At 38.2% G+C, this 18,766-nt stretch overlaps 1 protein-coding gene across 2 annotated transcripts in view; it reads right to left on the bottom strand.

The window, feature by feature from the left end:
• Window positions 1-18,766, bottom strand: part of LOC136877264 (organic cation transporter protein) — a 337,411-nt gene that overhangs the window by 31,910 nt on the left and 286,735 nt on the right. For both annotated transcript variants that reach the window (XM_067151156.2, XM_068228657.1), the window contains exons 5-7: window positions 11,022-11,176; window positions 9,944-10,112; window positions 6,648-6,807 (exon numbers count right to left, since the gene is read on the bottom strand). In XM_067151156.2, coding sequence (XP_067007257.2) covers window positions 6,648-6,807; window positions 9,944-10,112; window positions 11,022-11,176 — 484 coding nt within the window. The remainder of the gene's footprint in view (window positions 1-6,647; window positions 6,808-9,943; window positions 10,113-11,021; window positions 11,177-18,766) is intronic.

The raw sequence follows: 18,766 nt of genomic DNA, 5'->3' as shown, positions 1-18,766 counted from the left end.
ACAGAAAAATACGTTTTTGAACATTTCACACAAAGATGCTGTGGGGTAGAATCAATGTACTATGTATACTTACAATACTTACATTACTCCACAAGCTGTACAATGTACCTATGCAATATAGTGTGTTTCAACAAACACAGGCAGATATGCAATGTTTGGAGTCAATTACTTCTGTCTTTTGTGGAATTCCATGAAGCATTGCTCAAGACAAAAGCCTGGCTGTCCTGGACACTCACTACAGTACAGCATGCTGTCTCTGTGCCGCCCTCTTTGTAACAATGTCTGCACCACTTCCTCAAGCTACACCCATATTCCTTAGCCGCACATTTACTGGCAAAATGTGTTCCTGTAGTCAATGTGACAGATCATGGGAGCTTATGAAATGGTAGCCTGTAGTCAGCTGCTAGTAACTCCTCAATTACCGCCAGTCAAAAGTCGTACAGTGATGACTTCTTTTGAGAGAACTTGTTATACAGCATGCAGGAGTTGTACGATATCACTTCAATTACGTGAACTCCTAGTTTTCGATACCATTTGGTTGTTTTTCTTGCAAAGAGATAGTAAGAAACCATTTGGTCCTGGCAATCTTTGCCCTACATGTCTATTGCACTGTACAATCGCTTTAAGTTTCAGTTTTTTATTCCCTCTTTTGTTGCTCATCTCTAATATGTCAACTTCATATTCTGTAGTAATGAATCGTACCTCGCAATTATCATTCCACTTTCCCATGGCTATACTGTTAGCAGCTCTTCAGTTTACGTTATGCCCCACTAGACATATCCAGATATGCCAATCAAAGATGGGAACCTCCTTCAGATATTGTAATGTAATTTATGCAAAATATCAACATTAGCCAGCTGATTATGGCCAAATAGGCCGAAACCGGTACTGTAAGAACTACAAGTATAATAAATTTGTACTGATCAGGCAGAATCCTTTCTGTTCCATATATGTGTATTCTATCAATACAGACATGAAGCTCATAAATAATGATACGATAGCCAACCAGGCAAAACGTAATGCGTATAAATATCAGAATTTAAAAATCAAGCTCAAAGAATTACATTTTAATGTGTGTTTGTACAACTGATTAGCTCTTAAGTTTAGGTTATGCCCTGCTAGACATATCCAGATATGTCAATAAAAGATGGGGAACCTCCTTCAGATATTTTAATGTAATTAATGCAAAACATCAACATTATCCAGCTGATTATGGCCAAACAGGCCGAAACCGGTACTGTAAGAACTACAAGTATAATAAATTTGTATTGATCAGGTGGAATCCTTTCTTTTCCATATACAACATCATAGATTAATCAATACACAGCTCCCTACCTGGTTCATATACCTCTTTCATTTTATCAAAATGAAGGCATTTCAATCGAAGAACAAAATTTCTCTGCATGTAGTTCCTAAAACATGGAAAGTTGAATAACCTGTGTATTTTCCAGTAATCCCTAATCCAAGACACTTGTACAACACCTATGTGAAACATAAGTTCGAAAGATACTATGCGTAGAACTTGTCCACAGCGAGATCATTCCCATCAGAAATCCTTGACTGTTCAGCGAGATTTTCTTGCAAAAATAACTTTTCTGCAAATGTGTTACTTTGACAACATTATTTAGAAAGTTGTCATATGTAGGCAAGCAAAAATAAACAACAGAGTTTTGAGTCACTAGGCAGCAGAACCTTTATTCCAGGCTGACCAATAAAGTTTACTTTCATAGAGAACGAATCTGAACTCCATGAAATGACCCCAGAATTTTGCCCTTATTATTTGGCAGGAGATTTGGAGATGGTACATTACTCATGTCTCCCTCAACTTTCTTAATATGAGAATTGGGAGTGGACACTCGACACACACACCTGGGATTAATATTACACACTGTCATCACTGTCGTCACTATCAATGAAATCACTGTCACTAGCATTCAGGAGAGCTTCCAGACTATCATTAATTTCAGAATGCCCGTTTATCCCCCTAAGCCAGGGTTTCTTCTGGTGAGAAGGCCAGGTAACATCTCTATTCTCTGTTGTCAACACAGAAAAGTATGCCGAAGTGTAATGGCTACAAAAATACAGTAGCTAACAATAAATCTGATGCTCAGATGGAGCAAAAGTTAAACAACAGCTTAACAGTGCACACGTAAAAGATCCAGTTTGTTTACATACATACTGGAGGAAATATGAGCTTTAATATTTGGCACAGAGTGCGACGCATGTGTGCCGTTATCGGCACCAGGTGAAAGTGGAACCATGACGCACATGTCTATTGGCTGCGAACATGTTAATTATTATGGGCGATCAATTTCCAATTTACTGACCCCAACAATTTCAGTATTCTTAGCATTCCAATTCCAGAGTACTCGCACAGTTCAACATAGTATCTGTGTTCCAATATCTAAAAGACATTCATAGTTTTAGCATACGGAATTGACATGGTCAGGAATTTCTTTCCAGCTTGATCTTTTGCTCAATAACAGGATGATACTTTGAAGGCTTGAGATGAAATATCATGTGTTATATTTTTGTCCTATTTTACCTGTGTAAACACATTCTTTGCTTTACAGTACAGTACAATCAGAAGTGCTTTAAGATGGGAGGATAAGTAAATATTATTTTCCCAAGGAAATAATCAGAATATCAAATCATACATCACTAGAACATGGGACATTCACATCAGCCTATCAAGAGATAACTCAAAATCTGAATTACCAGAACATGCCACTAAATTACTCAAGACCCAATACTAATTAAAGTAGGCCTACCACTGTTCAACAAATCAAGAAGTGTCACTGTTCTAAACTTGTTCTAATATTATACCTTAACCAAAGCCATGTCATTTTTCATTATTTAACCTATATTTTGTATATTTATGTCCACTACAAGTCTCCTTAGTTTTTATTGTAACAATTTCAGATTTTCATTCCTGATGGCCAACTACTCTTCTGTGCTGTCAGGGTAGACTATATCAGATGTTGACAAACTGATTGTTTGACTGAAAATAATATTTTTATCACCTTTACTGCAACGAAATACTCTGCGAGAACCACTGCACAACATGCAAACATGGTACTCGAAATTGAATTCTTCCTGTCAGAATTTTAATAATGTTCAAAGCTTTATTAATATCACATAAATTTAAAAGAATAGACATTTTTTTTAAGACATCAATAACAATAAAAACTCTGTTCAGGAGTTAGAAAGATAAATTGCTATTTTTAACCTATCTCAAATTTGTAAATACTGGTACTAAACAAGACAATAACTGTACATACCAGATAACTGATCTTATGTCATGGGTTCAAAGTATCCAATGGGTTCAATGGGTCATGTCTTAGAATATTTCTTTCAAAAGATTTGTGAATATTATCCAACAGAATTAATCATCATTGCCACATTACAGAAACAAATATAATGAACAGATTGTGCATAAGTTGTAGTGTCTAAATATTTATCCACTATTCATCCAAGTTAACTATGTGAAAAGTGGTCAAATATACTGTGTGGATAAAATGTCCACATATGTAGACACCATCCATCTGGGATAAAAGAGCATTAAAACATGTGAAATTTTGTGAACACTATGCAAGATAAATTAGCTCATATCTCATATAACCAGTTCACTTTACTAAGCATTGCTCCAATCAATTAAATACATGATGAGTTATTGTAAGTTTAATTGATTTTCTTTTGAAATAGGCAATAAAGCCTCTGCAAGTAAATTTACTTCATAATAACATCTTTATAGTAACATCATACTTGTTAAAACAGTCTGAGCATTACATTATTTTAAATCGGCATTAACATGACCCAGAATTTATCAACTTTGCGTAAATGGTGGATGCAGGGCTATCTAACATACATAGTCTAAATGCCAGTAAACAGTAAATGAAGCTATATGATTAATATGCAAATAGTCAACACTGCCAACCATCAACAGGGCAGTCAAAAAGGAGGCAGCTCTACATGGTTTGGGAGGCAGCTCTACATGGTTTGGTGATCAGCCTGAGTCACATGTGCTCAGAGTAGAGGAGACAGTTAAAGCAAGCGCAGTGTGTAATGAATATGTTCAGCCACGTACAACAGGGTGTGATCCAATTCTTGTGCAAAAAATGAGCTTTAGCAAGTGAAATCTTTGGTTGAATGCAAGCTGTGTTTCAAATAAAGTGCTGTGTTCAAGTGAGGTGCCGAATTTCAAGATGGGCTGTACATGTACGGCAGATCGCCCATGACCTAGGCGGATGCCTATACCGACAGAAGAAAAGATTGCCACTGTGGACATGAAAGCGAAGGAGAGCTATTAACATCTTATCAATGTCAGCGTTGTCCACCTCTGTAGTATAACAGCTGGTCCTATTAGCTGCCATCCTGGGAGGTCCAGGTTTGGTTCCTGATACTGCCAGAAATTTAAGATTGGCAGGAGGGTTGATATGTGGTTAAACAAGGTAGGTACATGTATCTCACCTCCTTAAGGGATGTACACGAGAAGAGTTACACCACCTTCAGACGAGGTCATAAATTTACATTAACCTCAGCCTAGGATCCATACACAGCATCATGCACTGGAAACTGGGGTATCGGAAAGTGTGTTCCGAATAGCACCGCGACCCCTGACCAATGAGCAGAGAGCCATACAGATGGGGATATGCCTGGATCTCAGCTGATATCAGATGGATAGACAACGTTCCTTGGAGCAAGTTGTGACGGTGACAAAACCTGGTGCCACCGTTTCAAGCCAACAAGGAGGATGAGCCAGGAATGGAGACACCCTTCATCACCAAGAACAAAGTAGGCAATCTGCTGCAACTGGCAAGGTCATGTTGACAATGTTCTTTGATGTCAAGGGAACTCTGCTGTTGGAGTGGCTACCAGTCTGTGCCATGATCAATGCTCGATATACAGTACACTAACTGTGACACCTTACAGAAACTCTAAAGGGCCATCAAAATCAGACAGCAGGGGAAACTGTCATGAGGTGTGATTACAAAAAAGTAAGCCCACATGCTCCCCACACAACACTGCACACACTGCATCAGTTTTGCAGGGGTCTTATGGATCACCTGCCTTGCACTTCAGATCTCTCTGCTTGTAATAGCTGTATCTACAGGAAGATGGAGATCATTTCCAACATCTATTTCGATGGTAAATGAATCTCCCACAGTTTCTTCATATTTAAAATATAGTTGCATCTTCCTATCTGCTGTCAGACAGAAATGTCAAGTCAATGTTCAGCTTCAGTTTCTATTGTTTATGAAGGAACTCAGCAAGAGCCTAATTTAATTGACAGCTGAGTTTTCACAATTGCTTTTGTGAAATCAATAACACTTTATTTTAGACTACAATATCCTAGGCAATAATTCACTTAAGTGCTTATCAATGCCATTTTGTAACATATATTTTGTGAAGATAAAGATGAGGTACAAAGACATTTGTACTGGAAGCACTTCTTCCTTCTTTTTAGCTTACAGCTACTGATACTAACTAATAAAATGCACTCTACTGTGTGCTTTACCTAAGATGTCCTTTTACACGTTTGTTGTTAAGAAAAAAGTTTTATGAGCTCATTATTAAATTATTGACAGAACGCTTTTGCATCTCGACTATTATGGGCTTCAGCCCTACCAAGAAATGTGCCATCCAGCTACATGGCCTGAAGATCTTAAGAGAGTCACATGGTTAGCAACGCTTGAATTTTCCACCTCTTACCAGACAGTATCTCAGTTGACTTTGCAAGAAGGAATCTCATTCTGACTCTGCCACATACAACAGGGTTTGATTCAATTCTTGTGCAAAGAATGAATTGAAATCCTTGGACAAGGTGAGAACTGAAACCAGAATAACCAGTAAGGGATAAAGATGCTACCCCTTCAGCACTGGGTTGGCTCAAGTTTCAGGAATCAAGATGTAAAAATTTTGTCCCACAGAATTTCCTATATACAACCCAAGTTTTCACTATAGTTTCAAGCTTAAATGTTTAAGTGGGACTGACTCCAAGGCAGGTTAAGTCTACAATCTTGGTCTTATTGGTTGAGTCACGCAGGTTTACATATAGGCCTACCCATCCAAGGAAGACTAACTAATTTCGCTTACGGATTTTGGCACTTTATTTGTGAGTGACTGATCATACAGAACTATGCATTATGTAGCTGAATACTGGGCTATAAGTAAAAATATATCATGAGAAAATTAAAAATAAATTATTATTATTATTATTATTATTATTATTATTATTATTATTATTATTATTATTATTATTATTATTAATGTATTTAATTGATTTATTTATTTTATTAATTTTTAATTTTTTTGTAACAATGATCCTCTTATACCCTCACAACCCCACATTAATACTCAAATATTCTGGCTTTGGATACGAAATTCTCAAATATGAATTCAGCGAAGGTTTCATTGACAAACATAAACATATGATAAATTATGAGAAGAAGCTGGGCATAAGTTGTCACATTCATGCTAGCAAAGACATCAAGAGGGTCAGGGTTGTAAATACGATACCAGAGATGCGAGGACGGTGCCTGATGCAGGCGAACTGGCATTTTCCAGTACTCACAGGAACACAGATACACTGAATGTGAATGTCTCGACATACGTACATGTCAGGTTGGCTAACAGGCAGCGCTTACTTCTTTGGCTCGCTGCTGCTGTAATGCAGATGACCGCATCATGTCCAAGTACTTGTCTGACATCACGACACCATTCACTCGAGCTGCCTTGCGAATGATCCTGTCAGCTTCATCCAAACGGCCATGCGCCATCAGCCAACGGACAGACTCGGACAAAATCCTGTAAATGAAAACACACAGATATGAGAAAAAACTAATTTACTCCGAGTATAACATGCATAATATTACCACATTTCATCAAATGTATGCCCTGGAATGGTAGATTACACAAGATAGTGATACCTGCCATAAACAGAAGTCTTTTGCATACTGGTACCAATATGGCAAGGAATAAAGTCAAGTGATACCAACAGAGTCCATATAAACATTCAATTCACATAAAAATATGTATTAAAAAGTTTGCTATTGAAGAATTTTGTAATAAACAATGTCAATAAGAACTTTATTATACTCTTATTTATTACATCAAATGTAGAACTCCGAAGAAATGAAGAACGTATCATTGAAGATGATAAAAGGAATGCAGAATTAAAAGTTGTAACCGTCCAGGCTTCTCCAGCCCTACTAATTTAATATAATATCATTTTATGCGATATCATTTGATATCAAGTTTATCTGCCATCGGCAATTATTTGTAATAACATATTTATTCAACGTCAATCATTTGTAATCAAGGCTTTTTGGAATCATATTGTATATATAATAACATCATTTTAGTATTTAAATTATTATATTATGTAGGATAAGAATTCATTATGTTGTAAATACGGTCAATATGTTGAGACATAGTTGTTTTCATTTCATCTCATGTTTGTGTATACGGAGGGTTATTCTTGAAGCTTGGGATTTTGCATTAGTCATGGGTTTATTTTATGACCAAGGCTAGTAAACAGCGACCCGTGCGCGAGGCTTGCATGCTGGTCAGCTATATCTTTGCCACGCCTTCTGGACTTGTCGAGGAAGAGAAGGGGAGTTGATGCTTCGATCTATCGAATCAGATACTTCGTTGTATATGAGTTTTGAGATTGAACTGTTACCAAGAGTGGGGGTGAGCCCGGATATATACTGATTCTCAACATGAGAACGGCTCCTAACTAAGTACAACTTCTGCTGTGAAGCTAACATCCTAACGAGATACTCCATCACTACTACTTCTACTGTGAACATCTACTCTGAACGACGTGATTTGATTTTTGGAACAGTGTGTGGTCGCTCCGCGACATAGTTACTTTTGTACAATGTGTTGTCGCTTCGGTTATGTTATCGGATCTACGCGAAACGAAACAAGCTTATGGTTTGTGTGATACTCAGTAAATATTGTGGACAAAGAACTATGTTTAGTTCAAGTCTACGGAATTTTGGTACAAGTCTGTACCGTATAAATAGTATAGCTCAGTTGGATTGAGATTTCTAGTATTCATATCTCTGAATTTTCTCCTCTTACGATCAAAGCTGATCAGTTTTTACAAGTATAGGGCCAATGTCTAATTTAAAGACTAGGCATGTAGGGAGTGTTAGTCCAGATAGCCAGTACCATATCAGAGAAGGAAGGAAGGATGTCCATGCAGCAGAGGCTACATCGAGAAGAAGAGAACGAGTAACCACGGAAACCAGATGACGTCAACGAAAGCTGTAATTGGTGAGCTTCAATTAGATAAAGCAAGCAATAGTAAATTCAGTAAATTATAAATTCCTCCACGCTTTAAGGAAACTTTTCCGATTCATCTGATTTTTTTGTATAATAAATTCATTTGTATTTTATATTGCGTTAATTTTCTTTCTTAAGCGATACTTAATGGTTAATTATTTAAAATCCTACCCCTGTGATTTCAATATAAGTCTCTATGCTAGTAAATATAAATTCTGGTTTACAGTTTTATTTAAAACTGTAACCATGGCGCCCAAACATTACATAGAGAAATGGGGAACCATGGAATGTTCATTGTTTCTATATGCGTGGCAATTTGCGGGCAAGCCACAAATAGTTTATTTAATATTCATGTGTCCCAAGATAACTTTCATCTCCCCAAGTGTTTTGATGAGGTGGAACAGTTACAAAGTGACAGTGGAAGAATATTTTTCATCTATCTTCAACCTCCCTCTGTGGATCAGCGATACAGCATCAGCCTCCTGACTATAAGATCGTTGGTTAAAACCCAGCAGAGGCAGCCAGCTTCTTGAAGAGCAGTGAAGAGTCCCTTCAAGTACTGCATGTCCTAAAATATCTCTAGTGACACATTTCATGTTTATGCGACAAAATTCATAAAAATTCAGAGATCAGTTTCTTTGCCATGAAGTAGAGTAAAATGGAATGTTAAAACTGACAGGCAGACAGCCTAAATGGTGTAAAATAAAAAATGCCTACAGACGATAGCTGAGGTTATATGATCACAATCATCATCTCCTCTTCCAGTCAACAAAAATTGTGCATGTATTTATCCTAATTTGAATCACAGATCCAATCACCTGAGTCAAGGAGGGAGCACAAAATTGTCCAAGATATCACCTTTAATTAAAATGAGAAATTTTTTTTTCTGGGAAAAATGGTGCTGGTGCTCATCATGAAGGTGCCATTAAAACAATTCGACACTTCCAACATACACTCCAATGTACCCTCATCATCACCATCCACTCCTTTCTCTTGCAGAAGCCATTTTTTTTTTTTTTTTTTTTTTTTTTTTTATGTCCAATGCTCTGGCCAGTCATTGTCAGAATCTACTTCCTTCTGATCAGTGGATCTTCCATCTTCATGATCCTCTTCACCACCTGTATTTTTGGTGCTAGTTTTGTGTTTTACAGGATCACAAGTAGATTTAATAACTGCTACTTCTTCAGCCTTCCTAATTTTACTCCTTGACATTAAGTAACTAATTTTACTGATTTTGAACAACAATTGCACTCATGTGAACCGGAACTGGTTATCTGACACTGGAAACAATTCTAAGTGAATACAACTTCCCGTTTCTGGCTGCGTTACCAACCTATGAAGCCTATGAAACATGCAAGCAAGGTACCAACTTGCAAAAATCAAAACTGAAAATTCAATTCGTGAACAGAGTACTGGAATATTGATGATCAATTTCTCTGTCAATAAATTTCAATTCTTTTTTTAAAAACTTGAGAAAAGAAGGTGCCAGTATTGCATAACATTGTGTACTGATTGAAAGAAAAGCAATGATTAAAATTAAGTACAGGCTTTAGATTTAACAAAAAAAAAAAAAAACAGTGTAGTAGAAGAAATTATGTTTTGAGGATGAAAACAGTAATAAAAAGGTCTGCAGGAGCACTAAATTTACCAGTAGTAGGAGAGTAAGAGAAGAGCAGGACCGTATATACAGCGCAGCATCAGTCTCCAGTATGGAATGGCCCATGCTATCAGTCCAAGAAACACCTCGCCAAGACCATTGTAGGCACTGATGATGGCTCCTCCCAACACTCGCTTCTCAGGTCCCACAAGTTCCATACCTACAACACAAATAATAAGTATACACTGATAAATCAAGGTGGATATAGAAGATACAGAGAGGTAGTGTACTCTCTTTAGCAACAGAAAGAGGAGACAAGAACAAGTCGATGCCGAGAATGAAATGGTTACAATTCAAAATCCATGATTTTTCAGAAGAAGAGTTTAAAGTTTTAGCAGTTTACATCATTGCCTCTCAAAAATACACTTGTTACACAATTTTTATGAAAACTGGTGTGAACATAGTTCTCACATTATTTAATTATAATCTGGAAAAGAAACTCAACATGGCCCTTTCAAATTAAGCAAAGCGATTAATGTCAGAACACTGAAAACCATTAGAAGCACTTCCTGGTATGAATATATTAGATTTTTTGTTTTAATACTTTCGGAGGTTATAGAGGTCAGAATAAGCTATACATTGATGGTAGTATCTCAAAAGTGTATTCTTTTTTAGATGTAACCCTTTCATTCTCAGCCTTCAAAGTGTTTTCATGGAAAGCAGAGTCACAAACATGTTGTAGGAAGAGGGAAGAGAAAGCAGAAATAAGAACAAGTGTTTCTAAGCAGGAAGAAGGAAGAAAAAGAGCAAACAAGAACAAGGGCTTTCATATAGGAAGAGGAAAGAAGAGAAAGCAGAGACAAGAGTAAGTGTTTTCATGTAGGAAGAAGGAGCAAGAGAAAGCTGAGACAAGAACAAGCATTTCTGTGTTGCAAAGAGGGAACAAGAAACAGCTGAGACAATGGATATGAAAAAATTGTGAAGCACACAAGTCAAATGTACCCTATTGCTGGGAAAAAAACAACAACATAGAACTCTCCCAATCCTTTACCAATTCACAGTAAGCACAAGAATAAGATAGAAATGAAAAAAAAGTAAAGTATTTTTCATTTAAATACAGTATTCTTACCAAGAACGAATGCAGTCTCGTAAATACTGCCACCGAGAGCCATGTCCATGAACTCCCAGAATACAAACATAGGATAGCTGTTAGCAAAGGAACGAGCCAGTCCCGACATACTGGCCAGCGCGATGGCAGACAACAGCACTGTCTTCCGGCCAAATCTAAAACATAAGATAAAAATAAAATTGTTGCAATTACAGTACAGAGGAACTGTGATTTGGAGATGATCATTTACACATACAAAACACAAAATGTGTATCAAGAAACTTCTTTCTTCAGTGTTTCAGAGGAACCAACAAAGATTGGGAGCACACACAGTTCAAAAATGTTGAAAGAGTTGCAACATACACAGTCAAAATACTTAGCCTATACCAAAAATATAGAATGTGATGAAATTGAGTAGGTCCTTGTTTCACAATAAACAAAGCAAATAATAAGATCCATCTATTTCAATACTATATATTACGTGAAAATTTTACATTTCTGTTAAATCATCACGTTTATGAACTTTTATACCGGTTTCAACAAAACTATATGTCATCATCAGCCTAGGATAAATTGTACAAAGACAGTAAAATACACTGATCGTGACCCTTATAATAATATAATAGCAAAATTAAAACTAAAGTAATATTTACATGTATAAGCTGATAGTCATTAATACAATAGTGGTCGATTTTTATAAGGTGTACATCTTAGTAATTGTATTTAAAAAGAATGACATGTTAAAATAAATTTTGGTTTTTGCAGAAAAATATAATGATCAGTTTTTGATCTGTTGTATTTTAATCTGTTGAACAGTCTGATTAATTTTTAAAGAGGCATTGTAGCTATATTTGACATGTTAATAGAATTAAACAAACACTCAGAATGAAATTCTTAACGTTAAATAAAAAGGTCCTTGTTTGTTAGAGACTCTGGAATGATCAGCCAGATTTGAGTGAATATATTTGGCGACAGCTTTCCTAAAATATGTGTTATATCACCAGATTTGAGAATGTCATTGTGTCAGCTCATTCGTCCCCCCACTAAAGACAGATAAAATTAAATTATTTCCTCATTAATTCTTATAGCATGCCTGGTCACCACCTGCAGCAACCTCACTTGATCAAACTATAGATTTTAGAGAGGTCGTAGGCACTTGTCTGATTTGCATATTCTTGAATATTACTCTCATCTACTTAGGTTAATTCACTGTAAAACTTTTAACACCAGACTGACTCAGCTTTCAAAATTAACAACTCCATCAAACGAATGTCAAAAAGAGTGTCAACTCTGTAAACCAAGTCCTGTACCATTCAGCTTAGGAACCCTCTGAGCCAAAAGTTGGAGTAATGGTCATTGGGTTCGAGTTCTATGTGCAATCCACATCACTTTGATATACACACACACACACACACACACACACACTCATCGAGCAACTTCCCTGGTGGACAATAAATGTTTACATACCGTAATCGTGCAGACAGGATTAAATGGTCTCGACATTGTCCTCCTTGCCATCATGCACATACGTATATGTTTAGGCAAAAAAACCACAGTTTTGAACCAGATTAGCTGAAGCTTTTTTCACAGATCTATTACTAAACAATTCACAGCTGTAAAATCCTCAATTTATGTTTACACACTTGTAAAAGGAAATTTTAATGTTAAGTGACATAAAATTTTCAAACCTCCTAGAAGTCTCCAATATTTATGGATTTTATGATTCCTTCACTAGTTTGTTGATCCTTCTGTATATAATATTGTGAAGCAGAATAATCATTATCACTTAACTTTTTAAATTAACTGAACAAAGTTTCCCCAAAAAAAAAAAAAAAAGTGAGTACCCCACCGTAGCCACAATCATCGAGTCATTCAACATTATAACCCTGGATGGAAAGGGTGGAGAATAATATGGGGACGATATTCTTGGATGAGAAGTATTAATTCATGCTTTTTTGGAGTAATACTTCTACTGTTCCATTGCAGTATGCACATCCTTCTCTACTAAAAACTGACTAACCTTGTTAAAGAGGATTTTTAATAAATAATAATGAGCCCATTGAGGCTGTTCACCCAGAACGTCTGCTAATCGCTTGAAGTTTTGCAGTATTTCTGCTTGAACATTCTTGGTTAATCGCGGGAGTATAGGGTGATCAGATGAAGTCTGAGGACCTGCTGTAGGGGAAGCTGTGCTACTTGACTATTCCACTTGCACCTTTGGCGGTTGAGTCTGTGAAATAGATACCTGTGGAGCATGTTCCAAAATAGGAGTGCGTAAGATCGCGTGATAGCCTGCTCTATCAAAGCGAGGCAGGGGAGCTTTAATTGAGTCGCAAATGCCACATACTAATGTCTTGCTCCATTACATGATTCCTAACACATACTCCTTGGCTGTTAGAGTGCAACATTTCCTTATCGTGTACCTCTACGGCGCCTTCCATACAAGGCAACGCCTTTCAATGGCATCACTATTTTTCACAGTTTTCAACCCGAGACAGTTTAATAATAGCAGGTGATCTCAACGGACATCACACTGACTGGGGATGTGTCGATATCACAACAAAAGGACATCACATTCTTAATGCAGTTTTAAATAACCATTTGTTTATTTTAAATGATGGCTCCCCTACAGGGCTATCTCCACCAGGACACCCTAATAGTGCAGTGGATCTATCAATTTGCTCCGAAAATATCGTCCATAAATCAATGTGGTACACGCACAAAGACAATCATCTAAGTGATCACTTTCCTTTAATTATTGACATTATAACACAATGCTTGAGTATCACTGAGCAGGGCGATGGCTTACAATGTTCTAAATGCAGTGTTGCCAACTCAGAATTTCATATACCACTGCATAATTTTTAAAATCCTGCTAAACCTAAATAAAAACAGCCAGATATTTCTCGCTTGCAATTTTTGGAACACTTCCTTGAGCAAAAATGGTTTTAACACGTGGTAAGGAAACTATATCTGGCCTAAGTTTAACTAATGCAGCAGACTTCATTTGTACAACAATTAATGAGAAAGGGAACGGACGTAGTTAAAACAAATTACGTTGGTGTAACATACAGGCCTACACACTGTAATACTCGCACTCTGATACTATTATTCAGCATTTTCATTTCTCCCTTGAAGGGGGAGGCGGGCCTCCTAGACGGTGACGCCGTCTCTCAGGCCAGATTTGTATTGGAGAAGGAGACTTTTGGTGAAGGTGAGAGGGTTGGTGGCCGTGGCTTCTACTAGGAACTGCCTTGGCATTCGCCTTGGTGCAGGAGAATGGAAAAAACACGGGAAAACCATTCTCAGGACAGCCGACGCGACGGTGGGGACCAGCCCCTTTCCGTCTCCCGAATGTATAGGTGTAGAGCCACGGTAGAACCGTGCAAAGCTGTCGTACCACGGACCAGCCGTTGCCCTTTGTAGCCTACTCTACAACCGTCGAATGGACACTGAAAAAAAAAATCAATTTGGTTATTTCGTTCCCACTCTCCTCAAGAGAGGGGTGGACGGTAGTGTTGGCTACTGAATGCATGATTCGAAGCAGTGTATCGATTCATTCAAGTGTCCGAGTGAATCAATTCACAGGAACGGCGAGCTCACGACACACGATTCAGCTTACTCCCAGCAGACAGTGCTGAGTGGCGCACACACTGGACGTTGACGGGGAGCCGAGCTTCCGCTGCAGCGAGACAGTGAATCGTGGCACATCGAAAGAATCGTGAATGAGCGCGGCTCAGTGAGACACATGATACACACGGCTCCTTATCGGCTCACTGGACACGCGGAGAGCCGAGCTTCCGCTGCAGCGAGACATACAATGAGCCATGGCACACGGAAAGAATCGTGAACGAGCGCGGCTCAGTGAGACACATGATACACACGGCTCCTTATCGGCTCACTGGACACGCGGAGAGACGAGCTTCCGCTGCAGCGAGACATACAGTGAGCCATGGCACACGGAAAGAATCGTGAACGAGCGCGGCTCAGTGAGACACATGATACACACGGCTCCTTATCGGCTCACTGGACACGCGGAGAGCCGAGCTTCCGCTGCAGCGAGACATACAGTGAGCCATGCTACACTGAAAGAATCGTATGCTATAATGGACTCTCGAGCTCAGCTCATTTGAAAAGATTACCCATTTGCATTCACTGTCCTCTTCTTACAGGGAGGTTTAAATAATAGATGGATTTATTTGCAGTGTTAAAAAGGTAGTCACAACATAATTTTGAAGTAGCTAGTAAGTGGGTAGGCTATTAGGTTATACCATTTATTAGTTTAATGAATCTTAGTATTATAACTTAGTTGACATTTGACAATTAAACTCGACTCTAGCCTGCCCTATGACTACGAGTCATGCTCATGACCACTCAAAAGTACCTGTTTTATATTGGGAAGAACGGCTCAGTGTTTTCTCAGTTCATATGTCACATCGTTGCACAAGACTTCAATCATATGTGGACAGACGCAATAACAGTATGTTGAATCAGAAAACCAACGGGCTACTGTATATCTCGGGTAGCCTATACAAAATATGACGATTTTAAAAATCCTCACCTAATAGAAAAATACATATTTTCAAAAATGACTGAGCGAGTTGTCGTGCGGTTAATATCGCGTTGCTATGCGCTTGCGTTCGGGGGATGGTGGGTTCGATCCCACCGTCAGCAGCCGTTAAGATGGTTTTCCGTAGTTTCCCCATTTTCACACCAGGAAATGCTTGGACTGTACCTTAATTCAGGCCATGGCTGCTACCTTCCTAATCCTAAACTTTCCCACCCTGCGTCGCCGGAAACCTTCGATGTATTAGAGTAACTAGCATTATTTCTAAGAAAGGAGTTCATAGTATGAAGACCAGATGGCAGCTGCGAGCACTGAATGCTGTTGCTGCTGTCTTACCAGCACATACTACACAGATGCAGTAGGAGCGATGACCAATGAGCCGTGAATCGGATCACTGTATCGATTCAGTAACGTGAACGGAATCAAATGAATCGATTCAGTAAAATGAATCGAATGTCCCATCACTAGTGGACGAGCCTCCAAGTGATAATGCATGCTAGACTTTGGTGTACGATTAACTGTCAATTGTATGCAAGTGATGTAAGAATAATACCAGATTCATTAAAACCCGCCCCATAACCAGCTTCCTGCAGACGGTAAAATTTTGTAGTTAACCATGATCATTAACACCAGATTTCTACAAAACTGCTGACTTGGCAACGCTGGTTCTAAGTGTGCTTTCTCTCTTTTGTTGCCACTCAACTCCATCAGATATGGTACTCCTGCTGCAATTATACAAAAAAAAAACACTCCGTGAACGGCAGGTACAACTAGTCTAGGAGGCCCGCCGTCCCCTTCAGGGATGGAAATGAGAACGTTTTAGTAGTAGTAGTAGTAGTAGTAGTAGTAGTAGTGCGATTTTGTTGACAACCAACTTCCAAAGTCGGCTTTCCAGTCTGCACATGAACATTCAAGATCGTAACACACTGCCACTACCTACGGTGGTGATGAAAACTTTTTTGATGAATCTTTTTCCCAAAATAAACATTATAACAAAGATGGGACTTCCGAATAATCACAGAAATGTAAACCACACTGAAAAGCAAGTACAAAAGAAGGAAGTTCCCTCCAAACACTTTAATTTCCTCTTTAGTCTGAACGCCACTATAGCTAACATAGACCTACATCTCCACAAGGCCATACCTCCACTTGCTCGGGAATTTGTATGACACAAAGTCAGTCATCAACGAAATACAAAGAGCTATTGTGACCTACTTCAGGTTTCATGAGCTCGCCTCTATCAACGATAAAATAAGGTCACTGATAGCGTGAGGTCTTGAATATTTTAAGAAATTATTTTGAAGAAATGACAAGAAAACAAACTGATAAGAGTAATCAAGAAGAATATAGTAATAACTTCGTCGGGACGTGTAGTTCAGACTGGCCTTCTGAACTCAAGTTGGCGGGTTCGATCCCGGCTCAAAACGGTGGTTTTTGAAGGTTCTCAAACACATTAGCCTCGTGACGCTAGATTTACTGCACGTAAAATAATTCTTGCGGTACAAAATTCTCACCTTCTCCGAAATCTGTAAAAGTAGTTAGTAGCAAGTATTTTTTATTATTATTTTCAATTTGCTTTCCGTCACACCGACACAGAGTTCTTATAGCGACGATAGGAATGGAAAGAGCTAGGAGTGGGAAGGAAGCGACCGCGGCCCTAATTAACCTACAGCATTTGCCTGGTGTGAAAATTGGAAACCACGGAAAACCATCTTGAGAGCTGTGGGGTTCGAAACCACTATCCTCTGAAGTTGAGAGCTGCACGACCCAAACCGCGCAGTCACTTGATTATTATTATTATTATTATTATTATTATTATTATTATTGTTGTTGTTGTCTAGTTCCGGTTGACGGGATGAAGTCCATACATCCTGACCTGAGGGACAATTTTCATACCTCAAGAGCGACAACACATTATGGAGCATCACTGAAATGAAAGTGACTTGTGAAATAAAACATTTCGAACAAAATGTTTTCATATCTCCACTGTTCAACCTGATATTCGAACCAGGAATGGCGACACAACTCCCCCGAATTCTGAGAGCCTGAACCGCAAACGAATATATACATGCCAAGCCCAAGATCTCCCTGTAAAATACCAGATGTAACGTTAATACACGAATTTATTTATTTATTTATTTATTTATTTATTTATTTATTTATTTATTTATTTATTTATTTATTTATTTATTTATTTATGTTACTCCGCTGCCCTATCCCTTTCAGACCGAGTACGCACAATTGTGCGGGTTCATATTTTAGTTATCCCTGGCCGTATTTGATGTTTTTTCGGCGCTAGACCAGACTGCAGTGATTGTGCAGGACTCGTGGCGTGTATTTCAATTGCTTTTAGTATGCGCTTGACCGCCAGGGCGAAGGAAGAAGAGTTTAAAAAGCACAGTTGATCGGCGAGATGACGGGAAGCAGTAGTGCCAAAATTAAGTATTTATTTATTGCATGTATATTAATCTAGAAGCTTTACTGAATACCGGAATATATTCAATGAAGTGTGTACATTGGTTAGTGAACGTAAATTTTGCAGATACATCATCGTATGTGATACAACGAGGTTTTGAATTTTGATACGCACAATTGTGTGGGTCCTGCTTTTCGGATGTTAGTTTTTATTTTGTAAAATAAACTATCAATATGTGTATTGAGGAGCATTTTAGTAAGTTTTTGACATACAAACAAAAATTCACACCTCCAGTTTTCTTTCAGGTCTGAAAGGGCTATATATACCTGGGGCTGGATGCGATTCCTTAAACTGCCCACTCGCGTCTTTGCTGGAAGCAGTCTGTGCGAAAACCGTCTACTTTCGAACTATAATTCAATAAACTTTCCGTTGATATTTGTAAAACATAGGCTTCTCTGTCTATCTGGTGAGGTAAACAATTTTTTCAAGTGCAGACCTATGGCTGGGAATGCCTGCTTGTGTTTAAAAGAGGTTTCAATATTACTTGAAATGAATGAATATGTAACCGAATTTCACTACTGTACACTGCGCGCGTACGATGTACGATGCAGGATGGGGGAGCAAAATCAATCCCAGACGTCACATCTCGTGTTCTGAATTTATAATCACCTACGTTTTATATACAGAAGCTTTCAACCCGAACGTATGGCATAAACATAGTACGCTTTAGTTACACATGTAGTTAGCGTTGCCATTTTAGTTTAGAGGGGTGGGGCATTTGAT

Source organism: Anabrus simplex, chromosome 1 (genome assembly GCF_040414725.1).
Source record: "Anabrus simplex isolate iqAnaSimp1 chromosome 1, ASM4041472v1, whole genome shotgun sequence".
NCBI classification, from domain to species: Eukaryota; Metazoa; Arthropoda; class Insecta; order Orthoptera; family Tettigoniidae; genus Anabrus; species Anabrus simplex.
Note: the sequence above shows the minus strand (reverse complement) of the source record. Positions and strands in the feature narration are given on the sequence as shown.